Source organism: Xyrauchen texanus, chromosome 19 (genome assembly GCF_025860055.1).
Source record: "Xyrauchen texanus isolate HMW12.3.18 chromosome 19, RBS_HiC_50CHRs, whole genome shotgun sequence".
NCBI lineage: Eukaryota > Metazoa > Chordata > Actinopteri > Cypriniformes > Catostomidae > Xyrauchen > Xyrauchen texanus.
In genome coordinates, this window is record NC_068294.1 from 23,725,113 (window position 1) to 23,739,305 (window position 14,193).

Below are 14,193 nucleotides of genomic sequence, written 5' to 3' on the forward strand. Positions count from 1 at the left end.
AATTTTCAGGTTTTAAAGTAAACAAAACAAAATCCTCTATTATGTTTTTGAATAAGCGGGAGCGAATAAACCCGGTGATAAACCACCCTTTCAATAATGCGGTAAATGGATTTAAATATCTCGGTATCACCATTACCCCAACCATTAAAGACTTAGTACCCTGTAACTATGATCCTATGATTTCTACAGTAACTGAATCCATGAACAACTGGTCATCAATGCCAATCTCCCTTTTGGGGCGTATAAATATAATCAAGATGAATATACTACCAAAGTTTTTATACCTATTTCAATCTATCCCTTTACCCCCGCCGCCACAGTTTTTCTCCAAAATGAAGCAACTATTTACTAAGTTTATTTGGAATAACAGGAGGCCAAGGTTGAGGCTGTCACTTCTTTACCTGCCTTATGAGAGAGGAGGGTTACAACTACCCAATTTACAATGGTACTTTTGGGCTGCTCAAATTAGAGCTGCAATGTACTGGTTTTCCCCTGAACCTTGCTTACCATGTGTACAAATTGAAAGTATCTGCACTAAAGGCCAGCGACTTGACACTTATTTATACTCTGCATCTGTCAAAAAACTGAGGCGGCTCACTGATAACCCCTTTGTGAGAAACACAATTAATGTCTGGCATAATGTACAGTCAATTCTTGGTGAATCTACTTTTTTCTCAGGCTTTTCACCGATATGGGGGAATGATAACTTCTCTCCTGGAAAAAAAGACCAAGGTTTTAAAATGTGGGCAACAAAGGGCATCTGTAAAGTTATGGATCTGTATAAAGAAAGTAAACTAGCTTCTTTTGAAGAACTTAGTAATGAATATGATATACCTCGGACACATTTAGTGGATTATTTTATAGTTTGACTGCTATACGCTTTGTTAAATGTATCAAAATGTATCCTTGTTAACTGTTAAAATTCAATAAATACATGTTTATAAAAAATAAAAAAAAATTCTCAAACAGATTAATGATAAATTAGGAAGAGTCATTATTGATTTAGAAGAAATTCAGGGGCAAAGGATTTCGGCTAATTTTTATGCACCTAATGCTGATGATCGGGCTTTTTTATAGATCTTAAAGGGATGTTGCAAGCCGTTGGAACCCCTCATGATATAAAATTGGGAGGAGACTTTAATCTATTGATGGACTGAGTCCTTGATTATACTGAATCAAAAGTGTGTAAGTCCCCTAGAACAACATTGACGCTCCAAAGGATGTGTAAAAATCTTGTTCTTGCAGATATTTGGAGACATTTGAACCCATCTGGTAGGGATTATAAAACATTTTCATCAGACCTTAAGATTTATTCTAGAATAGGTTTTTATATACAGTATATAAATTCACAAAAATATGATTAAATGTGAATTCTAATGGATTATGAAGGAAAGGAAATCGAGTATTAGTACACTACGTACCAGATATATTCAGAATGTATCTGCTTTTGTAAATACTGTAACAATAAAGTTTCCTTTTTACTTTCTTACACTTTTTGTATTCATCATATGTGTTGCAATTTAATATTTAAATGCCATGTGTACTGATAGAATAAAACCCATTATATCCAAGAGTTAATTTTTTTTCCTTCTCCCTTTTTCTCCCCAATTTGGAATGCCCAATTCTCAATGCGCTCTAAGTCCTTGTGGTAGTGTAGCATAATCTGGGTAGCGGAGGACGAATTTTAGTTGCCTCCTTGTCTGAGACATTCAATCCACACATTTGATCACATGGCTTGTTGAGCGCGTTACCCCAGAGACATAGTGCATGGCTTCACGCCATTCTCCGTGGCATCCACATTATAGCGACCACAAGGAGGTTACCCCATGTGACTCTACCCTCCCTAGCAACCAGGCCAATTGGTTGCTTAGGAGACCTGGCTAGAATCACTCAGCACACCCTGGATTCGACTCCAGGGGTGGTAGTCAGCATCTTTACTCGCTAGGCTACCCAGGCCCCCTCCAAGAACATATTTTGACAGGAAACAGACTCTAATTTTCCTAAATAAACAAGAATTATCTTTATGTTTTATATGTGTATTATATTTATTTACAAAATACAAATCAGTTAGCCTCTCATACAATGGATATATATTACATTTTATTGACCAAATATACACAAGTGCATTAACAGTATCACTGAGATTATGGTGACACCATGCTTAAATTCACAAAGAAAGAAGATTGATATTATGAAACATCTAAAGCATCTCTTTCTAACATTATATACTGATAATCTTTTATAGTGTCTTGTCCATCCATTCCTTCATCCCTGTTTAGTCTGAGTCATCACTGCTGCAGTAGGAGCTGTCACAGCATTCAGCGGTGTACAGGAAGCTGTGCTCATTTGGGTCCAGCTTAGGAACCCATTCCCTCGGAATCAGAAAGGTGGCCAGGTTAAATAGATCCACAAACACCTTGTAGCGATCACTGAAACAACATACTCCTTGTCAATACTAAAACTGAATAAGACTTCTCCGGAAATGTTGTATGTTTTATTTTTGTACTGGTTTGTAGTTAGGAGATGATTTGCAAGTTGTTGTACATTTCAGACCTTTTTTTAAGAATGCAGAGCATTGTGTTTTATATTAAAGGGGTCATGACATGGGTTTTTTTATTGTATTATTATGTTCCCTTAGGTGCAATTATAGTATTAATATATTTTTTTTTAAGAAAAACTTTTAAAATCTAGTGATTTATGACCTTTTCCCACCCTGTTTCTCATCCTCTGATTCAAACAGTCTGTTTTGGGGGCGTTTTCCAATTAAGACTTCAGTGTTAACGCCCACTGTTATGATTGGCTAACGTCAGTGCCTATGTATCAATTATTGACGCCCCCAGCCAGAACAATATGCAAGTAAACTAAGTAAAAACACTGTGATTATTCATAATGAATGAAATTGTGCTTTAAAAAGTAGTTTAAAGTTTAAAATAGATTACTTACAGTTTGCGTCGTCGTTGTTCCCAGAATAGTTGGCACGGACTTATCTTTGAGCAACAGTTTTCTGGCAAAGCCAGCATCATATTGAGATTTGTTCTCAAAACAGTCATCCTTAAAATGTACAGAACAAACGCTTAAGTTAACACTGCCGTGACTGGGACGTCCGCAAAAAATAAACTGCATCCATTTTTCCCTGACGTCTGGATCTTTCGGCAGCTTATTCAGAGGTTTTGATTGACCACAGCCAGGAACAGCACATCTGTGTGGCATCGTAATTTTCCTGTGCACAAGTAGTCTCTGTCAGAGCTCGCTGTCCATCGACTGAACACTTGTGAGGCGCACGGCGATACTGAAATGAGCGTAGTTGTCTTGGCGCTTAAAGCGTAGTTATCTTGTGCTGGAGGCGGTCATATGCAAACGCTGGTACGTCACTTCTAACCGTCACGTCACTTCTAACCATGAATCCAGAACGAGCTGTATTTTGAGCTTGATTAAATAAATGATTCGTTTAGAATGGGGAGGACGTCTTAAAATATTAAACTTGCAGGACGTTTTAATGATACAAAGACCTCTTATATACCAAAAGATCAAGGCAAATTTGGTTTCTCATGTCATGACCCCTTTAATAATTCTTAACAGAGACTTCTAGAGCCAAAGCATGCCGAGTGCTTCATTTTAAGACTGGATTTTGTCCCAGATAATTTGGCCTACCTGACAGTGGAGCGCAGATATTGATAGCCTGATGAGCCACCTGTGCCAGCTTTACTGCCAATCATTCTGTGCACCATACATACATGGTTGTCTAAGGGGAAATTCAGGTATAAATTATGCCATGTATAAGTAAATGTATTTTTGGAATGCATGAGAAAAAGCATGGGCAATATCCTTTGTTCTGTTTTTTCCCCCACAGTTTCAGGGGTTTCACATACATCTCCATTTTGTCATGAGTGTGTCGATGTCCATCAGAGATGTCAGAAGTTGGAACGGAACCTGAAATCGAGGCTCCTCTCTGAAGGTAAAGGAAGTTAAGTTGAGCTAAATGTATTTTCATTTATCTTGAATTAGAAAAAATTTATAACATGACATGTTCCTATTTATATGTATTAATGAAATTAAGGAACGCAATTCATTTGTTAGAATTGAAATAGCTAAGTTTAAAGGAATAGTTCAAGTTCAAACAAGTTTAGCTCAAGTATCTTTAGAATTTGTGCCATAATGTTGATTACCACAAACAATTATTTTGACTTGTTTCACCCCAAACAAATAAATAAATCGAGGTTACAGTGAGGCACTTACAATGGAATGAATGGGGCCAGTTTGTGGAGAGTTATAATTTTACTATAAAATAATTTATATTATTTATTTAGCTAAAACTCATGTGATATTTGAGCTGTTAAGTTGTTTAAATAATTGTTTTTATGATTGTTTTAGGGTTTTATTGTTGACAGGGTTGCGTTGTCATGGTAAAAAAGTTATAAAATTTGATATAACTTAGGTTAGCAAGCGATTTTATCTCACGTAAATCATGTTAACACAGATATTGTTTACATTTTGTGGCTATAATTTTGAAACAGTGAATATTTGAATATTTACATATTTGCCCCATTTATGTCCATTATAAGTGCCTCACCGTAATCCCAGACTTTTGCTATTTAAAGAAAATGAGCGATGATTCAAAATTACTTTTTGTGGTAATCAAAATTGTGCCACAAATGCCGGAATGATCCTCTAATGGTTCAAGTTTTGTGAAGGACAGCAGAATTACCTGTAAAAGTAGATCATTAGGGCTCCCTGTAGTGCCTTATAGGACAGCCTCCTCTGACCTGTACAAAAATAAAAAGATAGTAATTGATTTTATTAGAACTCGGAAATGTAACGCGTTAATTTCTGAGATTAATAGTTTTTGTTTAACGCGTTGAATTTTTTTTACAGTGCAGTATCCGTTTTTTGACCTTCCTGAGCCTTCGCGAGAAGGGAGACAGGTGCCTCAGTTTATTCCAGGCAGGCTACTCAGCTTTACTTGCTTCAAAGGGTGGGGTCATGCTGCCTGCCTGGAACAAACAGAGGCAACTTTGTACTTCACTAATGTTTTCCCCCACTTTCTGTGGCTAACTAGCATATATACATTTTTCAGGAGGTACACACTCGACACAACTGTACATCCTAGGGTGACCATACATCCTCTTTTTCCCAGACACGTCTTCTTTTTCGGACCTTGAAAAAGCATCCGGCCGGGATTTCTAAATTTGCGAAAATGGCCGGGATTCGGCTTTATTAGCACTATGATGTGCATATGGTCCAATACTTCATTGTGTGCCAGCATATTTTCATTCCTTTAACCCCTCTTTGTAAGTCCCGTGTGAGGAGAGGATTCCGTCGGGCCACTCTGCCATAAAGCCCCGACTGGTGGATGGCTGCAGTGATGGTTGACTTACTACAACTTTCTCCCATCTCCCGACTGCATCTCTGGAGCTCAGCCGCAGTGATCTTTGGGTTCTTATTTACCTCTCCCACCATGGCTCTTCTCCCCCGATAGCTCAGTTTGGCCAGACGGCCAGCTCTAGGAAGGGTTCTGGTCCTCCCAAACGTCTTCCATTTAAGGATTATGGAGGCCACTGTGCTCTTATGAACCTTAAGGACAGCAGAAATTTTTTTGTAACCTTGGCCAGATCTGTGCCTTGCCACAATTCTGTCTCTGAGCTCTTCAGGCAGTTCCTTTGACCTCATGATTCTCATTTGCTCTGACATGCACTGTGAGCTGTAAGGTCTTATATAGACAGGTGTGTGGCTTTCCTAATCAAGTCCAATCAGTATAATCAAACACAGCTGGACTCAATTGAAGGTGTAGAACCATCTCAAGGACGATCAGAAGAAATGGACAGCACCTGAGTTAAATATATGAGTGTCACAGCAAAGGGTCTGAATACTTAGGACCATGTGATATTTCAGTTTTTCTTTTTTAATAAATGTGCAAAAATGTCAACAATTCTGTGTTTTTCTGTCAATATGGGGTGCTGTGTGTACAATAATGAGGAAAAAAAATGAACTTAAATGATTTTAGCAAATGGCTGCAATATAACAAAGAGTGAAAAATTTAAGGGGGTCTGAATACTTTCCGTACCCATTGTATATATATTTTAAATTTTTTTAATATTTTTTATATGCCCTACAACACTTACCGCTTTGGCTACTGTGGGCAGTGTTTCAAAATTTTGGTCAACATATAACGATTTTGACAAAAGAAAAGTCGGTCTACTCTTTCCGATTTCACTGTGAGATCAGGCTGGCATGTACGCATGATAGAGACTGAAGGATGTGTCTGTTCGGCTAGCTGCAGACAGGTACTGTATACTTGTAGAGACTGGACAGCAGTCGAGAAAATAATAATTTTGAGATTTTAAATTTCAGCAAATTAAAATTCAGCATTCAATATGTTTTATAACTGTATAAATAGTGTCTAATAATACTTTGTCAATGTACAGTACACAAGTTTATCTTGCCAATAAAACTTGATATGAATTGAATCTGCCCATTTGATCTAATTATTAAACAAAGTCCACTGGAAACCGCCAGAGGATTTTGCTCAACTTTTAATAACAGCATTATGCTTTCCTAACAGTGAGAAGCACTGTAACATAATAACCCTAAGTTGTCAGCATGTCCATTGATTTTATGGCATGCATACGTATACTTGTATCAAAGATTACTACCTGTAAAATTGTGTCTAATTAACTCTATCCACAAAAAAGAAAAAAACCTGAACATTTGTACATTTTTATTTAAAATAAATTATGTCTAACCAATTTCTTGCAAGTTCTTTTAAGACAAAGTATAAATAAATATATTTATGATGATTTTTTTTTTATGTTTGTTGTAATGTATCATGTACCATCATTTTATTAATCACAATGAATTTACAGAAAATTGTGTGATTAATTAGTTTTAGGCCCTAATTTTTATGTAACAGCTAATATCATTTGACATTATTTTTCTCAAGTCTCAAGAAGTTTGCTCACCCGTGCTTAGTAAGTGATCATGTCGTTTCTCATCAAAAAGGGATATGAAAATGTCTCTCTGTTTAATGAACTCTGCCATCATCTCTTCTTTCATCTCAGAGTCTGGTTTTTGCTGTTAAGCAAACACAAAACATTTCTGGAATTAGTTGTTCATTAACTTACAACATTTGTTAATTGTGTATATATATACGTATATATATGAAGGTATTCCCAACAAACCTCTATTTGTTCTTTCTCTTTCCTGAACCCATCAAAAATATTGTTTTGAAGTTTCCACCAGAAGTTAAAGCCATCTTCCTCCAAGCCTGGTGTTCTCTCCAGCCATTTCTAAAATATATTGATTCAGTGTGATAATGTTAATCAGTCGTTTGATCCTGACCTGATTTTAAAAATGGTTCTGCTGTTTTACTTTTTCTTCTATGAATACCTATAATCTGTGAAGAAGTCCGGTAAGTTATAACGGTTCTTGTGTATACAGTATATTCGATGACATTGTATAACTCATATGGGTGGGGGGGGGGGGCTCAGGGTTCCTGTATCTCACAATGCCAACAACTCCAAAGGTCATTGGTTTGATTCCCAGGGAACACACATACTAAAAACATGTATAACTTAAGATGCTGTCATCTGTCAAATGCATAAATGTAAAGTTTGGTATTCCTCACTGGACTGCTAAAATGTCTTCTGAGTACTACTAATCTTCTGCTGTAGGTGTCTTATACCTCCACTAACTGAAGTAGAGTGGACTCCTGCTCTGAGTGAAGAAGCAGCTCGCTTTCCTGATCACGGAAAATGTCCCGGTAATGCTTTCTGTTGTAGGGAACTCTCTGGTTGTGTGGGACCCCAATCTTGTTTTCCAACAGTCGAAACTGCAGACTCTGGAAACCTGAGGCTGGTGAGAGATATTCCCTGTGCACAAAAGCACACAGATCAATTGAGCTAAATACAATTATACCCAGAACTGCCATTGCCATTGATTTATCAAATTGGTACAATCAAATACTTATTTACTGAGTTGGCTGACCTTCATCTCTTGAGTGTTAGTACATTTTCCAATATCAAGTTTTCCCAAAAAATGCTGTTATCTAGGAATTAGAATGCTTGTTTTTCAGTAATCCTTTGGTAAACATTTGGTCTTTTTTGGCAGAGTCGGGAAAAATGACAATGAAATACATTTTACCTGAAGTCATAGAAGTCTAAGGCAGTCATGGTTTCCAGAACAGCAAATTGGTCTAGTAATAGTCTGAATATCATTACAATCCTGTTGATGCGAGTGTTGACTTTGAGCATGTTTCGCTCATCACGGACCTGTAGAAATATGTAGAAGTGCATATATTAACTCTCTGTTATATTCTTGAACTAGACTGAAAGTGGCAGCATCATGCTGTCATGCACATTCAGAAAGTTTGGGCCGTGATTTTTGCTTTTCATCATCCTCCAAAAATGCCTCCATATAATATGTATAATAAAACTTTCATTTATGAATGAATCCACCACTTGAAGCAATAGGAAGACATTAGGGATTCTAGCAGTCAGTTTAAGATATTCAAGATATTCATGTTTCATTGCATGCTTGTCAATCAAGATGTGATCCATCCATAATACTCTTTTTAATAGTTTACCATGCATTTTTTGTTTTGTTTTATTGTTTTGACCAGTCTACCCTTTTCTTCCTATTTTCCAGTATCAGAAGTGGCTTTTTTCCTTTGAAACTCTGTCTACATCCCAGAGTCTTGTTTTTACTTTTTTATATGAAACTGGGGTTTAATGTGTATTATTAGCTGCCAGCTAAGCACGAGTGATAGTTATGTTTCTCAATTGTTTTAGCAAAAACATCAATTTCTTTCAAAATAAATAAATAAAAGAATGTCTTAGTGATTTCAAACTTTTAAATGGTTGTGTATATCAGTTACATTGAGTCAAAAACATTGAAGTGATACAGAGCAGAACAAATATGTTGAGACTGATAAAATAAATAAATATCCCCCTCAATATTGTACCATCTAGCTTAACAAATTTGTCTGGACAAACAGTTGAACAATGTTGCAGATTTGCCAGCTCCCAGCATGCATTGCGGCATGACATTTGTATTTATGGATAGTGTTATAGGCTTATTATATGCTCTTTGCAGACTTTATCTAGGCTGTTGTTGTTGTTGTATTTGTAATCACTGTTTTTTAATGATGTTTGTTGATTGTCACCATCACTGAGGTCTATATTTGAAGTCAGATGTTTACACACACTTAGGTCGAACTCATTAAAACAATTTTTTTTAAACCACTCCACAGATTTCATATTAGCAAACTATAGTTTTGGCAAGTCATTTAGGACATCTGCTTTGCACATAACATGAGTAATTTTTCCTACAATTGTTTACAGACCAATTGTTTCACTTTTAATTAACTATATCACAATTCTAGTGGGTCAGAACTTTACATAAACTAAGTTACCTGTGCCTTGAAGCAGCTTGGAAAATTACAGAAAATTATGTAATGCCTTTAGGCAATTAGCTTCTGATAATTGGAGTCAATTGGAGGTATACCTGTGGAAGTATTTTAAGGCCTACCTTCAAAGTCAGTGACTCTTTGCTTGCCTCTTTCTACATCATGGAATAATCAAAAGAAATCACCCAAGACCTCAAAAAAAGATAATTATGTTCCTCCACATGTCTGGTTCATCCTTGGGGGCAATTTCCAAATGCTTAAAGGTACCACGTACACAGCCATCAGACCACTCAGGAAGGAGATGCATTCTGTCTCCTAGAGATGAATGTAGTTTGGTGCGAAAAGTGCAAATCAATCATAGAAAATACAGCAAAGGATATTGTGTAGATGCTGGAGGAAACAGGTAGACAAGTATGTATATCCACAGTAAAATTTGTCCTATATCGACACAAACTGAAAGGCTGCTCAGCATGGAAGAAGCCATTGCTCCAAAACCACCATAAAAAAGCCTGACTACAGTTTGCAAGTGCACATGCAAATATCTTGCTTTTGGAGAAATGTCCTCTGGTCTGATAAAACAAAAATGTAACTATTTGGCAATCATGTGTTTGGAGGAAAAATGGTGAGGCTTGCAAGCCGAAGAACACCATCCCAACTGTGAAGCTTGAGGGTGGTAGCATCATGTTGTGGGGGTGCTTATCTGCAGTAGGGGTCTGGTGCACTTCACAAAATAGATGACATAGTGAGGAAGAAATATGATGTGGCTATATTGAAGCAACATCTCAAGACTTCAGCCAGGAAGTTAAAGCTTGGTTGCAAATGGGTCTTCCAAATGGACAATGACTCCAAGAATACCTCCAAAGTTGTGGCAAAATGCCTTAAGGATAACAAAGTCAAGGTATCGGGGTGTTCATCGCAAAGCTCTGATCACAATCTGATAGAAAATTTGTGGGAAGAAGTGAAAAAGCATGTGCAAGCAAGGAGGCCTACAAACCTGACTCAGTTACACCAGTTCTGTCTGGAGGAATGGGCCAAAATTCTTGCAGAAGCCTACCCAAGATGTTTGACACAAGTTAAACAATTTAAAGGCAATGCTGCCAAATACAAACAAAGTGTATTTAAACTTCACTGGAAATGTGATGATCTCTGTACTATTATTCTGACATTTCAAATTCTTAAAATAACTGACCTAAGACAGTGAAGGTTTTCTACAATTAAATGTCAGGAATTGTGAAAAACTGAGTTTAAGTGCAATTGGCTAAAGTGTATGTAAACATCTGACTTCAACTGTATGTGCCTCCCTGATATCACTTGCTGTATTTGCTTTGCAGGATGCTCAAAGGTTGTACTGTGTTGTTATAAAGAATACAGATAAAGTGCAATGATATAAAAAAACTTTAATTTAATATATGCTATTTAAACAACTCAGTCAAGTCTGTATTACTTAAATCAAACGTTTCTTATTATAGTTGTATAATATGCTGTCTTGTTGTCTCAACAAGACTTTTTAAGTTGAAAAGTTGAGTCAAACATTTTTACAGCAAATAAAAATTAGGCAATATAGTTTCCTTAAAATTAATACAAATAAGTTAACTTCTCCATGCTTAAAGTGTATACTGTCAGCTTGATCCTTCATCAATGCCAAATGTAATATTCTCATTAAAAATATATATTATTATTATATTTATTTTTTAGGAGACTTATTAAAATGTTATATTGAAGTATATCATTTTTTTAATTATATTACAGTAATTAAAAGCAAGCCCTATCAAATCAATAAGGGGCATTGATCAGATAATTCATTAACATATATAAGTATTTAATAAAATTAACTAATAAAATACTGTCTGGGTGCTTATGACCGAGTAACGCTAAGAGGAATATCAGGACCATAGACAAGTCTACATTTGGGAGTAATATTTAATTTATTGTTGTTGGCCCACTCACATGCCCACTGATGAAGATTTCTCTTACTGAGTCCAGCTCCCATAGAACTTGTTTAAACCACAGTTCATAGGCTGCAATAGATAACAGTTAATTATTTCTTCAGATAACCTATAAAAAGTGATTACACTTAAAAGGTGAATGTATACAAGGGCCTCAAAGTGCAATGTCATTATACTCTTAAACTTGGGATATAAGTATAAATAATACCATTGCAATGCAATTATTATATATTTTTTTACATTAGGAATAAATAAAAAAAATTATATGACTTCACATCGATAGGTCAATAAGTGCCACAGCATGGTGATGCTTGATATTGTTCACATTCACAATTGTTACATTTATAAGAACATTACTAACATGGATTACATGCATTATGGTTGAGTGTTTGATCTAGTCTTGCCTATTTTTGTTGCAGTGAAACTTGTCAACATTCAGCATTATAAATAGGGAAATTAGCTTTTTTGCCTGCTGTGTTTTAGAAGCTAAGAGAGAGAGGCTAAGAGTGATTTGCCCAAAGGCTGTTTCAAGCATTTGTGTGGCTCACCTTGATGTGTGACGATGAACAGATGTTCATCGTGGATCTTGTTTCCCTTCAGCTCACTTTGAAGCACCTGAGAAGTCACAATTTTATCCAGCTGGGGATAACAAAAATTCAGAGTGTCAAGGAAATGAAACCAAACAAAGTCTAAAATAACCAAGCTCAATATATCCATCAAAATAGAGAAACTAGTTCACAGTTTTCCATTAAAGTTGCATTGTGTTCCAAAATGGCTCATTAATTGCTCATTAATCATCGAAATAATAAAATCTAATATATTTTATGCTTTTGTTTAATAAATAAAATGCTAGTAAATATACACAAAAATGTATAATACTTTTAATAACAATACACATACAGTTGTGCACTTACCTGCAGATAATCACCATAAATAAGACCTCCTTTGCTGGCCTTGTTAATTCCAGTCTGAGCATTATCATTCTCATCTTCTTGAGAATGCTGCTTACTAGTTGACCTGTAGTTCATATATCAACATAAAAATGCAAGACATATTGAAAACAAACTTTTATGTATAGAATTCAATATACAGGTTAAACTGATTGTCTATATGTATCAGATATTGTGGTCATGAGGTTTTCAAAATTTTTGTGAGAAATGTGCCTTTAGATGATAAAATATTAAATATGTACAGTAAAATAGTGAAAGTTAGAAATACATACAAGAATTTCTGCTGAAAATATGGACATCCACTCATGGCTAAAATGATGTAGCAAGCAGAAGTGTCCTTCCCCCTAAACCAGGGGTTTCAAGGATTGTTGCACATTTTATGTTCTTTTCTGACTTTGTGACTGACCAATCACCTCTTGATCCATCCCACCTCCCTTCAGCCCATGTTCACCCCTTTTACTGTTGGAATTGTTGAACTTTGATATGTTCTTATCTTAAGGGAAATACTTACATTGGTTCATGCACCAAACAGTCAATTTGAGAAGGGCTTTTGTACATAAATTAAACAAATGTGCGTCAAAACATGGGTTCATTCAGAATTGCACTGTAGAAATTTAAGAGCATTCCTAGATTTAATTATGTTAAGGAAGACTGAATTGAATAGAGACTACTATGGTATACAGCAATTCAATGTTGCACTTTTCCCCCTAGATAAATCCTAATGACAATTTATTTGGAATCTGTAATGTAATTTTTACCATTTTGGCAATCAGTTAATTAGCAGTGCTAGTTTCTTTGAAATAGCACTATAAATAAATGTCTAGGTTACGTATGTAACCTCAGTTCCCCGATGGAGGGAACGAGACGTTGTGTTGAAGAAGCGACACTAGGGGTCTCTCTTGGGTCTCTCTAGAATATGCCTCTGATCTATGAAAAAAGGCCAATGAGAAGTTGGCAGATAGTATTTGCAAATACTATCTGCAGGGCACCGAAATACTATTCATTCAGGATTTTTCTGAGGAGCCGGAAATGGTCCGGCCACAAAAGTGGCTCGGCTCAGCGACGTGGCAGGGAGGACACAACGTCTCGTTCCCTCCATCGGGGAACTGAGGTTACATACATAACCTAGATGTTCCCCGTCTGTCGCTCACTTCGAAGTTGTGTCGAAGAAGCGACACTAGGGGTCCCAATTATATCGTGCCATGCGCTCAGCCGTGTACATGAACTGCTGATACAGAAGCAGGCAGGTACTCTTATGTGCAAACACGACCAGCTGTATCAGACTGCACGCACCCTTCCCCAATGCCCCATAAAGTCATCAGAATCCTTCCGGTTACCCTGACGAGGGGAACAAGGTGATGCTTGCCAACCTGGGAATGGGCCAAGCCTGGCTGGGCCTCTTTTCTCTCTATGTTTCTCGCATAGAGCAATCACAGCCGGGGCCCTTACATGCATCAAGGGAAGGGGGTCTTACCCAGTTTCCTATTCTTTCAGGGGGAATAGGACTGCCTAAGGAAAATGCAGATCCAGTTTTGTAAGGGGATCGTACCATCGAAAATACACACAGGGGAGTCCGCATAGGAGTCTTTGACCTGTGGAGCACCTATTCCAGTACAGGGTAGATTAAGTACCCACAGTGGATTGGCTCGGCGAGTTCCTCCGCTGAACTGCGGACCCACAAGGGCTAGGGAGGAATCATCCAGGGATCCGAGATGGGGTCTCCTGGGAGAAACAGGAGCACGGTTTTACCTCAGCTGAGGGAAAGGGCGCAAGCGATTCACCCATTCGTCAGCGTGTTACCGAGATCTACGTGCTTGGACCTGAGAGAACACGGGACGATACTGACTCAACCCGGAGATTGTAAAATCTCACGAAGGTATTGGGTGTTGCCCAACCC

General features: G+C 37.0%; 1 protein-coding gene across 1 annotated transcript; it reads right to left on the minus strand.

The window, feature by feature from the left end:
• Window positions 1-2,015: 2,015 nt before the first annotated feature.
• Window positions 2,016-12,703, minus strand: tdo2a (tryptophan 2,3-dioxygenase a). Its single transcript, XM_052150357.1, has 12 exons — window positions 12,569-12,703; window positions 12,261-12,363; window positions 11,895-11,985; window positions 11,348-11,418; window positions 8,137-8,264; window positions 7,679-7,865; window positions 7,176-7,283; window positions 6,957-7,068; window positions 4,706-4,763; window positions 3,870-3,949; window positions 3,652-3,742; window positions 2,016-2,429 (listed from the first exon to the last, which is right to left on the minus strand). Exons 1-12 carry the CDS (start codon window positions 12,601-12,603, stop codon window positions 2,276-2,278), a joined length of 1,218 nt encoding a protein of 405 aa, XP_052006317.1. The 5' UTR covers window positions 12,604-12,703; the 3' UTR covers window positions 2,016-2,275.
• Window positions 12,704-14,193: the final 1,490 nt, after the last annotated feature.

Coding starts and splice junctions, on each gene's coding strand:
- tdo2a (XM_052150357.1), bottom strand. CDS start 12,603: ATGAGTGGATGTCCATATTTTCAGCAGAAATTCTT. Junction 12,364..12,568: donor TATTTTCAGCAGAAATTCTT/GTATGTATTTCT, acceptor TATGAACTACAG/GTCAACTAGTAAGCAGCATT. Junction 11,419..11,894: donor GTTCATCGTCACACATCAAG/GTGAGCCACACA, acceptor TATCTATTGCAG/CCTATGAACTGTGGTTTAAA.